This window comes from Muntiacus reevesi, chromosome 18, assembly GCF_963930625.1.
Source record: "Muntiacus reevesi chromosome 18, mMunRee1.1, whole genome shotgun sequence".
Lineage (NCBI taxonomy): Eukaryota > Metazoa > Chordata > Mammalia > Artiodactyla > Cervidae > Muntiacus > Muntiacus reevesi.
The window spans coordinates 38467636-38486240 of record NC_089266.1 but is presented as its reverse complement, the minus strand read 5'-3'; the positions used below and the strand labels follow the sequence as shown (position 1 = coordinate 38486240).

The 18605-nt window shown below is 38.6% G+C and overlaps 1 protein-coding gene and 1 non-coding gene across 3 annotated transcripts in view; one reads left to right on the top strand and one right to left on the bottom strand.

Moving 5' to 3' along the window:
* Window positions 1–18605, bottom strand: part of METTL16 (methyltransferase 16, RNA N6-adenosine) — a 61479-nt gene that overhangs the window by 19988 nt on the left and 22886 nt on the right. For both annotated transcript variants that reach the window (XM_065909086.1, XM_065909085.1), the window contains 3 exons: window positions 13771–13911; window positions 11270–11385; window positions 8188–8330 (listed from right to left, as the gene is read on the bottom strand). In XM_065909086.1, the coding sequence (XP_065765158.1) occupies window positions 8188–8330; window positions 11270–11385; window positions 13771–13831 (320 nt within the window). In that variant the 5' untranslated portion in view covers window positions 13832–13911. The remainder of the gene's footprint in view (window positions 1–8187; window positions 8331–11269; window positions 11386–13770; window positions 13912–18605) is intronic.
* On the top strand, window positions 4258–4361 carry LOC136150374 (U6 spliceosomal RNA). Its single transcript, XR_010659808.1, has one exon. It is a non-coding gene; the product is annotated as a U6 spliceosomal RNA (small nuclear RNA).

The following is an 18605-nucleotide window of genomic DNA, read 5'->3' as shown; positions in this document are numbered from 1 at the left end:
TGGAGAAATCATTAAGCAGGAATTAAAAGCCTTCGGTAAGTTAGGAGTAAGATGGAGAAATTAAAAGCAATTCGTGCTCACACAGTAATAGTATAAAATATGTTGATTAACACCTTTCCTTTAAAATTAGCATTCCTGAACAGATTAAAAAATTTTTTTCATTGAAGTATAGTTGATTTACAATGTCTTAATTTTTTTTTTTTATCCAGCTAAGTCTCTCTGGCCTGTGGGATCTTCCTGGGTGAGGGATCGAGCTTGAGCGTACTGCATTGTCAGGCAGTCTTCACCACTGAGCCACCAGAGAAGCCCCCAGTGTCTCAATTCTGCTGTGCAGCAAAGTGGCTCAGGTATACACATACATACACTCTTTTTTATATTCTTTTTCATTATGGTTTATCCCAGGATATTGAATATAGTTTCCTGTGCTATATAGTGGTATTTTGTTGTTTACCCATCTGTAATAGTGGGAGTTGGGGAGTCCCCAAACTCCCACTCCATCCCTTCTCCGCCCTCCTCCCCCATGACAACCACCATCCTGTTCTCTATATCTGTAAGTCTGTTTCTGTTTCGTAAATAGGTTCATCTGTGCCATATTTTAGACTTCACATATAAGCGGTATCATATGGTATTTGTCTTTCTGACTTACTTCACTTAGTTGAAGTACTCTCTAGTTGCATCCATGTCCTTAAGACATGAGATGAGAATCACCAGAAGCCAAGAAAAGTTTAACAACAGAGACAAAAGAAAGATATTACAAACCTCCTCAGGTGATGAAAGGAAGCAAGTATTTATAGATAATTAAGGCTCAAAGAACTTCCCTGGTGGCTCAGATGGTAAAGAATCTGCCTGCCAATGCAGGAGACGCAGGTTTGATCCCTGAGTTGGGAAGATCCCTGGAGAAGGGAATGGTGACCCACTCCAGTATTCTTGCCTGGAGAATTCCATAGACAGAGGAACCCGGCAGGCTACATAATCTTTGGGATCGCAAAGAGTCAGACATGGCTGAGCAACTAACACACTTGACAAGGCTTATAATATGTCATTGGTACTTAATATAGGCTTGGCAGAGTTCATATTTCTTTTAATCCTTACTGTAACCTAAATGGGGTTCTCAAGGCAAGAATACTGAAGTGGTTTGCCATTCCCTTCCCCAGTGGACCACGCTTTGTCAGAACTCTCCACTATGAATACAAGAATACACAGAAGAACTATACATAAAAGATCCTAATGACCCACCCAGATAACCACGATGGTGTGATCACTTACCTAGAACCAGACATCCTGGAATGCGAAGTCAAGTGGGCCTTAGGAAGCATCACTATGAACAAAGCTAGTGTAGGTGATGGAATTCCAGTTGAGCTATTTCAAATCCTAAAAGATGATGCTGTGAAAGTGCTGCACTCAATATGCCAGCAAATTTGGAAAACTCAGCAGTGGCCACAGGACTGGAAAAGATCAGTTTTCATTCTAATCCCAAAGGAAGGCAATGACAAAGAATGCTCAAACTACCACACAACTATACTCATCTTATATGTTAGCAAAGTAATCCTCAAAATTCTCCAAGCCAGGCTTCAACAAAATGTGAACTGAGAATTTCCAGATTTTCAAGCTGGATTTAAAAAAGGCAGAGGAACCAGACATCAAATTGCCAACATCCACTGGATCATAGAAAAAGCAAGAGAGTTCCAGAAAAAAATCTACTTCTGCGTACATCATGTGAAATGCCAGGCTGGATGAAGCACAAGATGGAATCAAGATTGCTGGGAAAACATCAATAACCTCAGATACGCAGATGACACCACCCTTATGGCAGAAAGCAAAGAACTGACGAGCCTCTTGATGAAAGTGAAAGAGAAGAGTAAAAAAGTTGGCTTAAAACTCAACATTCAAAAAACCAAGATCATGGCATCTGGTCCCATCACTAAATGGCAAATACATGGGGAAACAATGGGAACAGTGACAGATTTTATTTTCTTGGGCTCCAAAGTCAATGCAGATGGTGACTACAGCCATGAAATTAAAAGATGATTGCTTCTTGCAAGAAAAGCTATGACAAACCTAGACAGCATATTAAAAAGCAGAGACATTACTCTGACAACAAAGGTCCATCTAATCAAAGCTATGGTTTTTCCAGAGCCATGTATGGATGTGAGAGTTGGACTATAAAGAAAGCTGAGCGCCGAAGAACGGATGCTTTTGAACTTTGGTGTTGGAGAAGACTTCTTGAGAGTCCTTTGGACTGGAAGGAGATCAAACCAATCTATCCTGAAGGAAATCAGTCTTGAATATTCACTGGAAGGACTGATGCTGAAGCTGAAACTCCAATACTTTGGCCACCTGATGCGAAGAACTGACTTATTAGAAAAGACCCTGATGCTGGGAAAGATTGAAGGCAGGAGGAAAAGAGGAGAAGAGAGAATGAGATGGTTGGACGGCATCACTGACTCAATGGACAAGAGTTTGAGCAAGCTCCAGGAGTTGGCAACAGACAGGGAAGCCTGGCATGCTGCAGTCAATGGGGTCACAAAGAGTCAGACACAACTGAGTGACTGAACTGAACCAAACTGTAACCTAAATACTGTATCATGAATCTTTTCTTGTTCCCTTTCAGGCTGCATGGTGTGGTATGGGGAACATCCCCAACCAGGGATCGAACCTGCGCCCCCCTAAAGTGAGTGGAAGTACGATGTCTTAACCACTGGCCTGCCAGGAAGTCCCTCAGCTTCACTAAAAAAAAACAACAATTATTTATTTGGCTGTGTCAAGTCTTAGTTGTAGCACACAGGATCTTCAGTTGTGGCAGGCAAACTCTTTCTTAGCTTCACTTTTTAAAAAAATTGTCTGCCCGTTAGATCCTAACTACTCTGAACAGGCATCTTGTGACAACTAATCAAAATGTAAGTAGAAAAAAAAAAAAAAAAAGGATGATCTAGTTGCAAAAGAGACTTTGAACCCATTATACTATTTTAATGATGAAAGTAGCACTCCACTCATTACAGCATTTAGTAATTCCTTTGGGACAGCAGGTTTCAAGAAAAATTATTTTGAAATTATTTCAAATGTACAGGAACTGCAAGATTAGCGCAAATAATTCCAGCATAGTATTCACCCCGATTTACTGCACTTTCCCCCATTTGCTTGTTCTGTGTGTTTTTTCTAAACCATTTGAGGGTTAGACATTATCATGCCCCTAACCTTAAATATTTTGGCATGTACATTTTATTTATTTATTTATTTTGCCATGTATATTTTAAAAACAAGGACATTCTCTCTTTTAACCACAGAATGACGACCAAATTGAGAAATTTTAACACTCATACAGTACTATTATCTGGAATATGGTCCATACTCAAATTTCACCAATTATCCCAATAACGTCCTTCATGTCAATTTTCTCCCCTGATGTAAGATCCAATCTAGGATCATGCATTTCATTTACATGTCAAGTCTCTTTAGTCTCTTTCAATCTGGAACAGTTCTGCAGTCTTTTTTTTTTTTTTACTTTCATGACCTTAATATTTTTGAAAAATTGTCTTACAAAATCTGTCAAGTTCGGTATGTCTGAAATGTGCTCAGTCAGATTCAGGTTAAGCACTCTGGGCCGGAAGAACACAGAGAGGCTGTGTGTCCTTCCAGGCAACTTGTACCCCAAGGTGATCACTGGTCAAGGTGGGGCCCCTCCAACTCTCCACTGTAAAGTTACTATGTATTTCTTTGTAATTGAGAAATGCTTTGTGATTAGGGAAATACTTTGAAACTATGAAAAATATCCTCTCTACAAATTCTCCATTGTTGACTCCTCCACGAATCAATTACTACAATGACTGCAAAATGGTGACTTTTCTAAGTTGATTATTCTTTCTACATTTATTAGTTGGCATTCTAATGTAATAAAGAGCTTTTCCTTTACCCCTTATGTACTTCATTTGTTTACCTTATTCAATGTGTTACAATCCATTATTGTCATTATTCATCCTAAGCTTGCACTATATTGTCCCATATTTTGCTTGAGCTGTCTCTATGTTCTTTTAACATTTAATACCAAAAAAGGTATTATTCCAACTTATACACAAGGAAAATGAAGTGGCTTACCCTTTTATAAAGGCAAATGTGTAGAAAGTTTGCAATAGAATTGAATAGTCTATCAGCTGGAAAATTAACTAAAAGCTCAGTTATAAAATTTCCAGTTGTTCCTTGCAACTACTTGTAGCATCTTGTTAACTATACTAGAATCTAGTTTTTAAAACCAGAAAAGGAGTGCTCGCTTCGGCAGCACATATACTAAAACTGGAACGATACAGAGATTAGCATGGCCCCTGCGCAAGGATGACAGGCAAATTCGTGAAGCGTTCCATATTTTTATTTGAATCAGTTCTAATGAGATGGATGAAACTGGAGCCCATTACACAGAGTGAAGTAAGCCAGAAAGATAAAGACCAATACAGTATACTAACGCATGTATGTGGAATTTAGAAAGATGGTAACGATAACCCTATATGCAAAACAGAAAAAGACACAGATGTACAGAACAGACTTTTGGACTCTGGGGGAAGGCGAGGGTGGGATGTTTCAAGAGAACAGCATCGAAACATGTATATTACCTATGGTGAAACAGATCACCAGCCCAGGTGGGATGCATGAGACAAGTGCTCAGGGCTGGTGCACTGGGAAGACCCAGAGGGATCGGGTTGAAGAGGGAGGCGGGAGGGGGGATTGGGATGGGGAATACATGTAAATCCATGGCTGATTCATGTCAATGTATGGCAAAACCCACTACAATATTGTAAAGTAATTAGCCTCCAACTAATAAAAATAAATGGAAAAAAAAAAAAAAACAGAAAAGAAGGCTGGCCCCACATTAGAATAAAGTAACAGAGTACTTTTAATGTTTCCTTTCAACATAGCAGACCACAGCAGTTAAATCTGATGGATCGCTAAAACGGACAAGAGTTAAAATTACCCTATTTACTATTCATTATTATTATTTACTATTATTATTAACTACATCAAATATATATTTATTTAATTATATGACTACCCTATGAGGCATGATATAGCTATCATTATTTCACTTTATCAATGAGAAAACAACTTTTAAAAATCAAAGAACCACATTTCAAAAGGCCCAGATTGTTAAATTTATTACATAGCACCTGGTGATGATCACCAGATAAGTGGATTTTACCCACATCCAAGAAGTCCCCACCATCTGGCAGGGGGCAGCTGATGGAAAGGAAAAAGCAAAAATGGGGCGTTAAACCAGCATTAAGTTGGAACTTTGTAACCCTGGTTCCTGGAAAAGTCAGAGAATCGTTGCCATAAAGGGTGTCAGCTACAGCCAGTAACAGGAGTGGGACCCAGGCCGTGAGGGGTTTGATAAGCCTGCTGATGTATCTGTTAGGTGAGTGAGTCCCTAGAAAGGAAAATGCTACTAAGTAAGCTCAAGTCGCAGGCACAAAGAATGAAAGGTAAAGATGACAAGCACTTGTAAATCTTCGTCAACGATAAAAAGGCTGTCTAATAAGGACAATATGTCAATTACATCTCAACAGTAAAGAAAAGGCTGTGCACTTAAGAAGTCTAACTGCAGGCTGGGCAACAGTGGCTGCGTGGGGTGGTGGAGAGGGGATAAGAGCAGAATTAGATCTAGGGCCCAGATCTCTAACCTGTGCAACTAATAGGCTGGATAACCTTCTCTCCCAGGGGCCTCCCAGCCGCAAAATTCCTTCAGATACAAAACTGCAGTTGCTGCTGAGCGTTGCTCAGGCGAGGCACCTGGAAGAGCCACCACTGGAGGTCAGTTCAACAAGTACAACTTATTTCACTCCGCAATGTTACACATTTGGCTTAATTTCTGCACTTCTCAGGAACATGAAGAGGGTTAAGAAGAAGATGGTGGAGTTTAAATACTTATTTTTAATCTCTCCTTTTTTCATAGCTTCAAAATATGCAGTTTCCACAATATTTTAAAATTTGAGAGTTGCATAGTGGTATAAACTTTATGTCAACAATAAAATTATGCAAGAGGGCATGAACTGATACCTTTCTTCCTTTTATCTTCCCTCTCAACCTGCCTGAGTCCTAACAGAGCAGACAAGACCGCTGAACCCTTTCTTTAAGTGGATTGTAACTGGTAACTTTTCCCACATATGACACCAACCTTGAAATGGTGGACTCTTTAGAAACATAATTTGCTATTTTCAGTCCCTCAGTCATGTCTGACTCTTTGCAGCCCCATGGACTGCAGCACGCCAGGCTTCCCTGTCCTTCACCATCTCCCGGAGCTTGCTCAAACTCAAGTCCACTGAGTTGGTGATGCCATCTAATCATCCGGCATTAGCCATTTACCCTTCGCAGCAAACATTCACCTTTCATTCAATCTGAGGGCAGCCACAGAGCCAGGTACAGGCAGACCTGGAACATACTGACCGATTTCTCTGCCTTAGAATGGCATTCCTTTACAACATACTTCTTGTAGTTCAAATGGAACTTTGGAAAGAATAGAAATTTACTGACTAAAAGGCTCCTGAAAGTGACCGTCCCCATTTTCCTGGGTGACTCCAGGTCCCTCAAAAGCTGACAAACACTGAGGTGGCCACACGGCCCTGTTTACCTACCGTCACGAGTTTCAGTGCTGTTACTTTCTTCAGGTTTAATTTACTCACTCACACTCTTCTTAATACTCGGTATCACTTAAGTCTCTTTCTTCCTCACACCCTAATGTATCATTGAGGAAATCGATTAAGACAAAAATATATTAACCTTTGGCTTTAATATTGTGTCAATTTTCTGAGAGGCAGATCATCCAATAATCCAGTTGCCTTCCATGTTTAAATAAAATCACATTTAACAAATCAGGGTACGTGCTGATTTTGGAATTGGCCTTCTACTAAAATAAACAACTTTAAATGCCTGTAAGTCCAAAAGAAAAGAAAAAAAAAAAAGGTTTCCCTAATTAGGAATTCTAGTTCTGAGTATTCACCCAGAAGAATTCAAAGTCAGGTCTTAAGAAATATTTGCACATTCATGTTCCTAGCAACATTATCCACGAGAGCCAAAACATGGAAGTAACCCAAGTGTCCATCAACAGATGAATGGATAAACAAAATGTAGTATATACATACAAAGGAATATTAATATTATTCAGCCCTAAAAAGGAAGGAAATTCTGAAACCTGCTATAAGATGGCTGCATATTGATGACATGATGCTAAGTAAAAGATGCCAGTCATAAATCATATATGATTCCACTTATATGAGGTACCTAGAACAGTCAAATTCAGAGAGAAAGAAAAAAAAGCAGTGGTTGCCAGGGGAACCACTATGTGAAGAGAGAGAATAGGGAGTAGTTGTTAATAGATACAGAATTTTAGTTTAGTTTTTTAGTTTTACAAAAAGAAAGAGTTCTGGAGGTTAGCTGCACAACAATATGAATGTACTTAATGCTACTGAACTGTACACTTAAAAAAATGGTTATGAAAGCAAATTTTACATTATATGTATTTTCCCACAATTTCAAAAAATTCTTCTTTATGTCACAAAGCTAAATCCCAGGGCTGAAAGTCCTTTCAGTTTGAACCAGCACATTATCCATCATTTCAACAACACTTGGCAGGGTGAGAAGTCAAGCAAGACAAATAGCTCTCTCTGAGTACCTTACGTTGCTTAATGACAGGTGTGTTGTCCGAAATAATTAGCTTTTAAAAGGTAGTATATTTAACTCTCCTTTGGAACTGGTTAGGGATCTCAGTTTCCCTTCATTAAGTTCCTGACAGCTCAATGTCCTCACATCTGTCACTGTTTGGGAGACTGATTCCAAGAACACAAATTGCTTCAAGGACTGGGCAACAAATTTATTCTGGTTCACAGGACAGAGCTGAACCCATCTGTTTTCTAATCAAAAGCCATATTTGAATCAGTTTTGCTCCATCACAGAACCACACTAATGGGAGCAGTACAATCATATGGTATTTTCCTCCTTTCTATCCATGTAGTACACATGATTATGGGAAACACAAATCAATTAAGGGCATGACAGCACCCTCAGAAACAGGGTCTCTGCAGACTGTAGGACCTTTTACCAATTCCATTTTTATCTGTTAATTCTTCGGATCACAGTGATTCATTTCCTCTAAGTGACATGGTTTCTTTCTGAATTACACACGGGATAATATTTTTATCAACTTACCTTAATCTTTTTTTAAGCTGTAAACTGTCATGGATGATTCTTTTAACAAACTCTAATTCACCTCCTTCTGCCATGATCTCTGTGATTCCTCCTGTATTTACAGAACTGGGTGGGGGTCTTCGAGGATTTCGAGAATTTACTCCCTGAACAACAACAACAATAAAAACCCTGGTGAAAAACTTTTACATCTTAAGACCAGGTCTCTGTAACCTAGTTCTAAGTAAGAATGCTTAGACATAATTTCAATTCCCAAGTACTATGCTAGACTCAGGATTTAAAAATCATATAACCACGGCATTTGAAACAACATTATTGTTTCAAACAACAATATTCCTTCCCTAAAAGGTCTTTACCTTCCATCTTTCTGATTAAACATACTAACATTGTACTTTTTAATGTAACAATTCTGTCATTTTTTCTTTACGTTTTCTGTCTGGTATCATATACTGAAAATATTTCGCCGAAAGATTATAAAAACATTGAATTTTGTTTTCTTCTAGTACGGTTTCACTTTTAAATTTTAAATATTTAATCCACTCCTACCTCACACCATATTTTTTAAAAATCCAAGTAGAACAAAGGTTTAAATATAAATATCTCAAACATTAAAACTTAGAAGAAAATATAGGAGTAAATATGCTTTTTAGCTATGATACCACAAGCATAAGCAACAACAAAATCCAGATAAACTGGTAAAAGTTAAAAACAAAAAGTAAAAACTTTTACTTTTTTACTGAGCTGCAAAGGACACTGCCAAGAAAGTACAAAGACAACGCACAAAATGGGAGAGAATATTTGCAAATAATATACCTAATAAGGGGCTTCCCTGATAGCTCAGTTGGTAAAGAATCTGCCTGCAATGCAGGAGACACCGGTTTAATTCCTGAGTTGGGAAGATCCCCTGGACAAGGTATAGGCTACCCACGCCAGTATTCTTGGGCTTCCCTTGTGGCTCAGCTGGTAAAGAACCTGCCGGCAATGTGGGAGACCTGGATTCAATCCCTGGGTTGGGATGACCCCCTGGAGAAGGGAAAGGCTACTCACTCCAAGGGACCTGCATACAGAATAAAGAATTCTTACAACAATAGTCAGAAGAAAAATAGCCCAATTCAACTGGGCAAAGGATCTGAACAGGCCTTTCTCCAAAGATACACAAATGATCAAAAAGTACGTGAAAAGATGTTCAACATCATTAGCCATCAGGGATATGCACATTCAAACCACAATGAACTACCACTTCATTCCTCCTAGGATAGCTGTAACCAAGATAATAACCAGTGTTGACAAAGATGTGGACAAACTGGAAGTCCCACACACCAGTTATAATAAAAAATGGTACAGCCATTTTGGAAAACATTCTGGCAGTTCCTCAAACAATTAAACACACAGTTACAAAAATAAATAAATAAATAAACACACAGTTACCAGATGACCTAGTAATTCTGCTCCTTGGTATATACCTAAGAGAAGTGAAAACATGTTCATGCAAACACTTGTACAAGAATACTCGCAGCAGCTTTGTTCATAATAGCCAAAAAGTACCTAAAACCCAAATGTCCATTGATGAATGAATGGATTGATAAAAGGGGTATTTCCATACAACGGAATATTATTCGGCAATAGAAAGAAACTAACACATGCTACGATATGGGTGAACCCTGAAGACATACTATGTTTAGTGAAAGAAGTCAGCCACAAAAGACCACAGATTTTATAACTCCATTTTAATGAAAAGTTCGAAATAGGGAACTCCAGAAACAGAAAGTAGACTAGGACTAAGGGGGCTGCAGGGAAACCAAGAGTAACTGTTAATGGATGTGGGGCTTTTTTGGGGGGGCGGGGGGGAAATGATGAAAATGTTCTAAAATTAATTGGGTAATGGTTGCACAATTCTGTGAATATAATAAAAATAATAAAATTTTACCCTTTAAGTAGGTGAACTGATGGCATGAAAATTACATTTCAGTAAAGCTGATGTAAAAAGATATTTAATTTTGGTGCCAGTAACAGTCTATTTCTTCATCTGCAAGCTCGTTCTTCAAGAATATTCACTTTGGAAAATCCAGCTTACACTTATGGCATGTGTATCTTTATGTGTATATAGAATATCTCAGTATTTTTCTTAAAAATGTACTCTAGGATGTGGCTATTTTAGTTCTTAAATTTATCTGCATCAAGAGCCAAAATTTAAATTCCTAAATCCTGCTTTACTTTATGCTCCAATCTAGAATGTGTTATTGCTAATAAATTTCTGTCCACCTCACCCCCAACTCAAATTTGATCTATGTGGAATTTATTTTGCTATGAGGTATGTAAATAGTATTTTAGAGCATCTGAGTGATTCTAAAAACAATTTATTCTCTCAAAGTTTTAAGCATACACACCACCCCTTGTTTCCTCTGACTAATATTTCTATTAACTTTTCTTTAGATGAGGAAAAAGTAGGTTAAATCAATATTTTATTGATTTTCAACAGCTTAGCTATTTTCAGCCAATGTATGAGCTGTTTTAAGCCAATGTATGAGCTGTTTTTAGCCATTTTCATGAGCAAATATATTTTATTTCATAAAATCAACATACTCATTTCAAGTTGGAACACTAAATCAGCTATTTGTTTACTATCAAATGATAGCTGGCTGTAAAGACGGTCTTTCCTTAGGCCAAAAAGCCCAATGCAGGAGTAGACTGTAACCTAAGTTGGTCCAATCAGAAGAAATCCAAATGTTCAATGGTTTGAGAAAGAAAAGAGCTCCCTCCTCACCCTCTCCCTCTCCCCACATATTACTCTGCCCCAGGTAAACCAACTTGAGAACAGAAACAACCAAGGGTCAGATCAGAGCCAAACTGAAAAAAGTCTCAGCTTTGATAGTATGATGAACTCCTTGATCACACTGTTCCTGAAGTTCATGCTATTGCTGGATTTCTCAGATACATAAACCAATAAACATTTCTGGAAAGTCAACTTGAATTAGATTTCAGGCACTTGATACCAGAAGTGTCCTAACTGATACAGCTTCCAAACTGTTATCTTTGGAAACAAGGAAAACTTAAATATTCAACTACTTTAAAGAAGATATTTTACCTTGGCTTCCAACTGATTGGCAAAAAAGGGAGGGTTGCACATGCAGAAGTCATAAATTATCTCCGATTCTTCTTTAAGAGCATCCATCAGGAGTGTCTTCTGTGGTACTTTAACCACTAGGAGAAAAAAAGAGAGAGACTTAACTACTATTAATACTGTGACAGTTTTCAAATATATCCACAAATTCTTCGACACTAGTCCCTTCAAGAGGTGGTATTTGATTTCCCTCTCCTTGAGTGCAGCTTCACTCAATGACTTGCTTTTATTGAAAAGAATATGATATAAGTAAAAGGGTATCACTTCTGAGGCTAGGTCATAAGAAGCAATATGGCTTCCTCCTTGCCCTATCACTTAAACAACTTGCTCTATGAGGAGCCAGCTGACATGCTCCAAGGATGCTTAAGTAGCCCTGAGGAGAGATCCACATGGCAGTGAACTAAAGCTTCCTGCCTACAGCCACAGAAGTGAGCCATCTTGGAAGCAAATCTCTATCCCCAATCTTTCAGACTACAACCTCATGAAAGACTCTGAAGCAGAACCACCTGGCTAGGCCACACCCAAATTCCTGACCCACATGAATGATGAGATAATAAATGTTTACTGTCTAAACTGCCAGATTTGGGGGTAATTTGTAATAGAGGAATGGATAACTAAAAAACTCCTTAATAATATATTAGGGGACTTCCTTGGTGGTCTAGTGGCTAAAACTCCACGCTCCCAATGACCATGCGCCCAGGTTCGCATGGGAACTAGATACCACATACTGCAATGAACTGCAACTAAGAGTTCACATGCCACAACAGAAGACCCACATGGCACAACAAAGATCAAAGATCAACAACAACAAAAAAAATTGAAGATCCTGTGAGCTGTAGCTAAGACCCAGTGCAGTCAAATACATAAATATTTAATATATACATTAATATCTCCCCTTATATGTTTAACACTAGTAAGAAAAGCCTATTTCTTAGATAGCCAGTGTAAATTTGCTGCATGACTCGGGGAGCTCAAACTGGAGCTCTGCGGCAAACTAGAGGGGTGGGATGCGATAGCAGGGAGGTCCAAGAGACAGGGGACATATATTTACCTATGGCAGACTCATGTTGATATATGGCAGAAACCAACACAACACTGTAAGGCAGTTATCCTTCAATTAAAAATAAATAACTTAAAAAAAAGAAAGCCTATTTCTTCCGAAGAGAGACATAAAGTCTCTTTAATGCCAAAAGAAAAAAAAAGAACTGCCTTTTACATAGACAATAAGCACAGAAATAAACGTAAAAGCTCTACTTGAATGCACTGTTTAAGTCAGGGCGCCTGTCAGTCTCACGGCACTTACATAACTTGAAGGGGCTTCCCCAGTGGCTCCGTGGTTAAGAACCTGCCTGCAACGCAGCAGACACAGGAGACAGGGGTTTGACCCCTGGGTCGGGAAGATCTCCTGAGGGAGGAAATGGCAACCTACTCCAATATTTTGGTCAGGAAAATCCCATGAACAGAGGAGTCTGGCAGGCTATAGCCAGTGGGGTTGCAGAGTCAGAAATGACTGAGCAACTTAGCACAAAGGAGATCTGACTATTTGTAGCACAGTTCCATATACGGAAATAAAAAAGATGGTACAGTTTAATCAACAGTGGGATTTTCTTCCTTTTAAAATCTTGGTAACCAGGTTACTTCATATACAGTTGGTTCTTATTAGCAGTAAAGTCACCACAAACACTGAATTAGTGAATACTGAACCACTGACTCCTAAGAGAAATACAGGGTTAGGTAGCTTCAAGCCTCTGATCACATTTTCATCATCCGATCAATATATATCCTATTTTATGTATCTCTGTTTAAAGACACTTTATTTAATATACATTACTGACTCATCAACATTGAACTCATGGCCAACAGTTCTATAATATGTCTGAAGAAAACTTATCTGACACATGTATTTTCTGTAAGGCACATCACAGACTTCTACTTAGGAACACTAGTTCAAGTACTATGTTTAGGGGCCATTAAAAACAGCAAAGTCACCAAGAAAAAGCACAGAATCGCAACAACAAAAAATGTGGTACTAAATAGACTATGAAAAGAACACTTGTTTACAATGTGAGAGTTGAAAGGAGACAGCAGGGAAAAGAAAAACAAAAGACAGCAGGGAACACACACACTGGGTGATTCAAATTTCTTCCCATTTTGCACATGTCTGTGAACGACCACAAAAGAACCACTAGTATTGATTTGGGGGCTAAAAATAGCCACATGTAAGCAAACTTTAGCAAGGAGACAAATTCACAAACACAGAATCCACAAATTATGAGGGCTGGCTGCATTCACTCTGTTTCTGAGTTGATTCTGATAACAAAGCAGCAAACCCAATTACAATTGCACCAAATTTTTAAAAATTGCCAAAGGTTGTATATTAAAGCAAAAGATAATGAGATGTGTTAAATTAGAAAAACAGGTTAACAAACAAAACTTGAAAGGAATATTGATTCTGCAGAGCTAACCTTTTATAAGATCAGATAAGTTATTCTGCTCCACATTCTTCTTTGCGTAGTTGAAGCACATATCATCTACTTCTGTTGCAAGGAAATACCAGCCGTTTAAGGTTGTTCCAAGTAAAGGATAGATGCAGGATGCCCCAGTACCTAGTGAAATAAGAATTCAAAACACATTGCACACACCTGAGCAGAAGGTGAGACTAAGCAAAAACACCATTCTTCCTTTCTTAGAATCCTTATAGCCTTAACAGCTTAGAACAACAAGCTGGTACTGATTATACACATATTGCAGCTACTGGTTTCATGTATGTTAATCTTACATCATAATTAGTTTCAAATTTCCTAGAGGAGAGACACCTTCCTGCCCTCATTGTATGCTGTATGTAAAATGAAGTATGGCTGGTGATCAAGAAATAGAAGACTGACTAACTGAAAATTGTCAAAACAATTTAATTTACTTTATAAAAAGTCTTCATTTTAAATCTCTCATGAAACTTAATTTTCTTGAAAGAAATCAATGTAATTTGTTAAAACAGCACAGGAATATCTTAAATAGATCAACATACACATACCATTCTACAGAAGCAGGAAAAAATACATACAGTATAAGATTTTTATAATATTAAATCACCCAATTTCCTACATATCTATATGTAAGCTGTTACTTGAAGGAAACCAGAAGTAAAAAAGGATTTATTTCTCAGATGTGGAAGCATGGAAAAACATTTGATCCAGGTCCAAAACATCAGTCATTTGGCTGGTCCCACTACAGTTTCAAGGGAGACCTTCAAAGGCAAATGCTCCAGGCAAATCCCTCTCTGACAAGTAGGGTTTGGTCCTAAACTTGTATGTAGAATCTCTAAACATAGATTGGACAAGCATATACTAACCACAAATAATTGCCACTGACTGATCTTGGCCAATGAGATCCTAAAGAGTATATTCAAGAGAAGAAAAGCTGGTGTTTTTCTCAGAGGCTCACAGTAGTTAGCCCACTTTCCAGGACCACATTTTGGTGCCAGTCTAGCCTTAGAAGGATTTGGCAGGAAGAACTAGAGACCAGAGAAATGCCTAACCCAGAGGAAAGCGAGGGTCCTCTTACTGCTTCCTCATTAAATACTCAGAACAGGCTAGTAAAAGACACGCAAATGACTGATGGCCGGAACATTTAAGCTCTTTTGACAGTCACAGTGGTGCTACATTTACTGTCGTGTTTACTTGTGACATCCTGGCCCTGATGCTACTGGGCAAACATCTCTGGGGATGTGGGAGGTGGTGAGGGAAGGACTGGTAAAAGCCACTCAAGCTCCTCTCAGAATCCACAATGATGTAGACCCTGCTAGCCATTCTGGAAAGGCAGTCACTCAGAATAAGGAAATTAAGGAAATTTAAGTAGCACTTCCAGTTGTGTAGGAAAAAAAAACTCAGAGCAGATCCCAGGCCCTTGAGTCTCACACAACAGCCCCTCTCTTCATACTTCAATTTCATTTAAAGCAAAAAGAAAAAGGACATCTCCTTTCAGCTGTCCAAAGATCAGGTGCCATCAGGGTAATAAACAAAGGTGAAAGACCTGCTCTCTGCCAAAAAAATCAAGTTTCTCAATTTTTAAGACCAAAAAACCTGCATTCTAACATTCTAATCCCCTCAGAAAGCTGAATGACATTTTTAAATGGGTAATAATCCTTGCAATGATAAATAAAAATGGAAAGTGTATAACCATAGAATTAGAGCAAACTAATGGAGTCTGGGGGAAGAATTTATATAAAACCCTAATTAGAATGAATGTGATTTCAGCAAGAGTGCCCCTTGTGAAGAGCTAAAATCCATTAACCTCCTATATCCCCAAGTGCTATTTTAGAGGGTTTGGGGCATAATTAAAATAAATTAGTACTAAATAGGCTCTCAAGCTTTTTAAGCTTTTTATAACCCATCAGCCAATCTTCTGCGAGGAACATAAAAGAAACTTTTTTAAAACTCCATTATTTTTACCTAGTGCTTAGTTCATATCATGTGTTCAGAATTTTGAGTATTTAAAGAACGATGTATTTATCCATCAACATTCAACAAATCATTTACTGAACACCTACTGTGTGCCAAAAACTTTGCTAGGACTTTGAATGGTAAAGTATTAATAACAGACTCGGTACTTTGCAATCGGGGGGCAGAGAAAAACATCAATCAGACAAGTGAATGTGGTTTTAAAAAAATTCCATGAAGGAAAATACACAGTTTTCTTTTTTTTTTTGGAAAATACACAGTTTTCTAAAGTTCATATTCAAGGAACGTATCTTATGCTGGAAAGTCAGAGAAGGCTTTCTTAGAAAATAAGGCTTGAGTTGACAGTTCAGTTCAGTTGCTCAGTCGTGTCCGACTCTGCGACCCCATGGACTGCAGCATGCCATGTCCATCACCAACTCCCGGAGTTTACTCAAACTCATGTCCATTGAGTCAGTGATGCCATCCAACCATCTCATCCTCTCGTCCCCTTCTCCTTCCGCCTTCAATCCTTCCCAGCACCAGGGTCTTTTTCAATGAGTCAGTTCTTCACATCAGGTAGACAAAGTATTGGAGTTTCAGCTTCAGCATCAGTCCTTCCAATGAATATTCAGGATTGATTTCCTTTAAGATGGACTGGTTGGATTGCCTTGCAGTCAGGGGACCCTCAAGTCTTCTCCAACACCACAGTTCAAAAGCATCAACTCTTTGGCGCTCAGCTTTCTTGACAGTCCAACCCTCACATCCATACATGACTACTGGAAAAAACATAGCTTTGACTAGACAGACCTTTTCTGGCAGAGTAATGTCTCTGCTTTTTATGCTGTCTACGTTGGTCATAGCTTTTCTTCCAAGGAGCAAGTGTCTTTTAATTTCATGGCTGCAGTCACCACCTGCAGTGATTTTGGAGCCCACTATTTCCCCAACTATTTGCCATGAAGTGATGGGACCAGATGCCATGACCTTAGTTTTCTGAAATGTTGAGTTTTAAGCCAATTTTTTCACTCTCCTCTTTCACTTTCATCAAGAGGCTCTTTAGTTCTGCTTCGCTTTCTGCTGTAAGGGTGGTGTCATCTGCGCATCTGAGGTTATTGTTGTTCCATGCCCAGTTCTAACTGTTGCTTCCTGACATGCATATAGATTTCTCAGAGGCAGGTCAGGTGGTTTGGAATTCCCATCTCTTGAAGAATTTTCCACAGTTTGTTGTGATCCACACAGTCAAAAGCTTTGGTGGAGTCAATAAAGCAGATTTTTTTTCTGGAACTCCCTTGTTTTTTCTATGATCCAATGAATGTTGGCAATTTGATCTCTCTTTCCTCTCCCTTTTCTAAATCCAGCTTGAACATCTGAAAGTTCATGGTTCACGTACTGTTGAAGCATGGCTTGGAGAATTTTGAGCATTACTTTGTTAGCGTGTGAGATATGTGCAATTCTGCAGTAGTTTGAACTTTCTTTGGCATTGCCTTTCTTTGGTATTAGAATGAAAACTGACCTTTTCCAGTCCTGTGGCCACTGCTGAATTTTCAAATTTGCTGGCATATTGAGTGCAGCACTTTCACAGCATCATCTTTTAGTATTTGAAATGGCTCAACTGGAATTCCATCACCTCCACTAGCTTTGATCGTAGTGATGCTTTCTAAGGACCACTTGACTATTCATCCCAGGATGTCTGGTTCTAGGTGAGTGATCACACCATCGTGATTATCTGGGTCGTGAAGATCTTTTGTGTCTAGTTCTGTGTATTCTTGCCACCTCTTCTTAACATCTTCTGTTTCTGTTAGGTCCATACCATTTCTGTCCTTTATTGTGCCCATCTTGCATGAAATGTTCCCTTGGTATCTCTAGTTTTCTTGAAGAGATCTCTAGTCTTTCCTATTCTATTGTTTTCCTCTATTTCTTTGCATTGATCACTGAGGGAGGCTTTCTTATCTCTCCTTGCTATTCCTTGGAACTCTGCATTCAAATAGGTGTATCTTTCCTTTTCCCCTTTGCATTTTGCTTCTCTTCTTTTCATTGCTATTTGTAAGGTCTCCTCAGACAACCATTTTGCCTTTTTGCATTTCTTTTTCTTGGGGATATTCTTGACAAGTACAAGTATGGGGAAGAGTTGACAAGCACAGTAGAAATAAGAAATAATGAGGTGAAGGTGGGAAGCTCCAGGCAGGGGCAACAACATGTACAAAGAATCATAATGTCTGATTAGAAGAACTAAAGACAAGTGTAGAAATCAAAAAAAAAAGAAAAAGAATATAAGGTGAGGGTTAGAGAGACCTAGAGGGGCAAGAATCAGACAATGAAAATTCTAATAGGTCTACTAAAGGTTTTGGGTGTTTATCACAGAAGCAATAGAAAGTCATTAAATTGGTCAATGTAATAATTAGACATAGGTTTATACATACTTTCTGGAATGGAGAGGCAACAGAGCAGACGAGAAAAGGGTAGTTGAAAAGCTATTTTGTAGATAGGGAGACATGATGGTGACTTGGACTGGGATGGTGGCAACTGAGATGAAGAAAAGTAGAGGATTTAAGAAATATTTAAGAAAGGAAAACTATTTAAGGGTAAAAGGTGATAGACACTGTCAGTGAGAATGGAGAGAAGCAAAAATCAAGGACGACAGGGTGGACTGTGAGGGAGCTGTTGAAATAAGGAACAAAGGTAGAGGACCAAGACTAGGAAGGAAGAATTTGAGTTTGGTCTTGGACATTGCAAAATCTGAGATGTCTTTGACATATCCAAGTTTCTCGTATATTTGGGACCAGAGTTCAAGCAAAGTAATCTGAGTTGGAGGAATAAACAATCTGTAGGCTATCTGCATGAAGGTAGAAAATAAAGTCTTGGACATG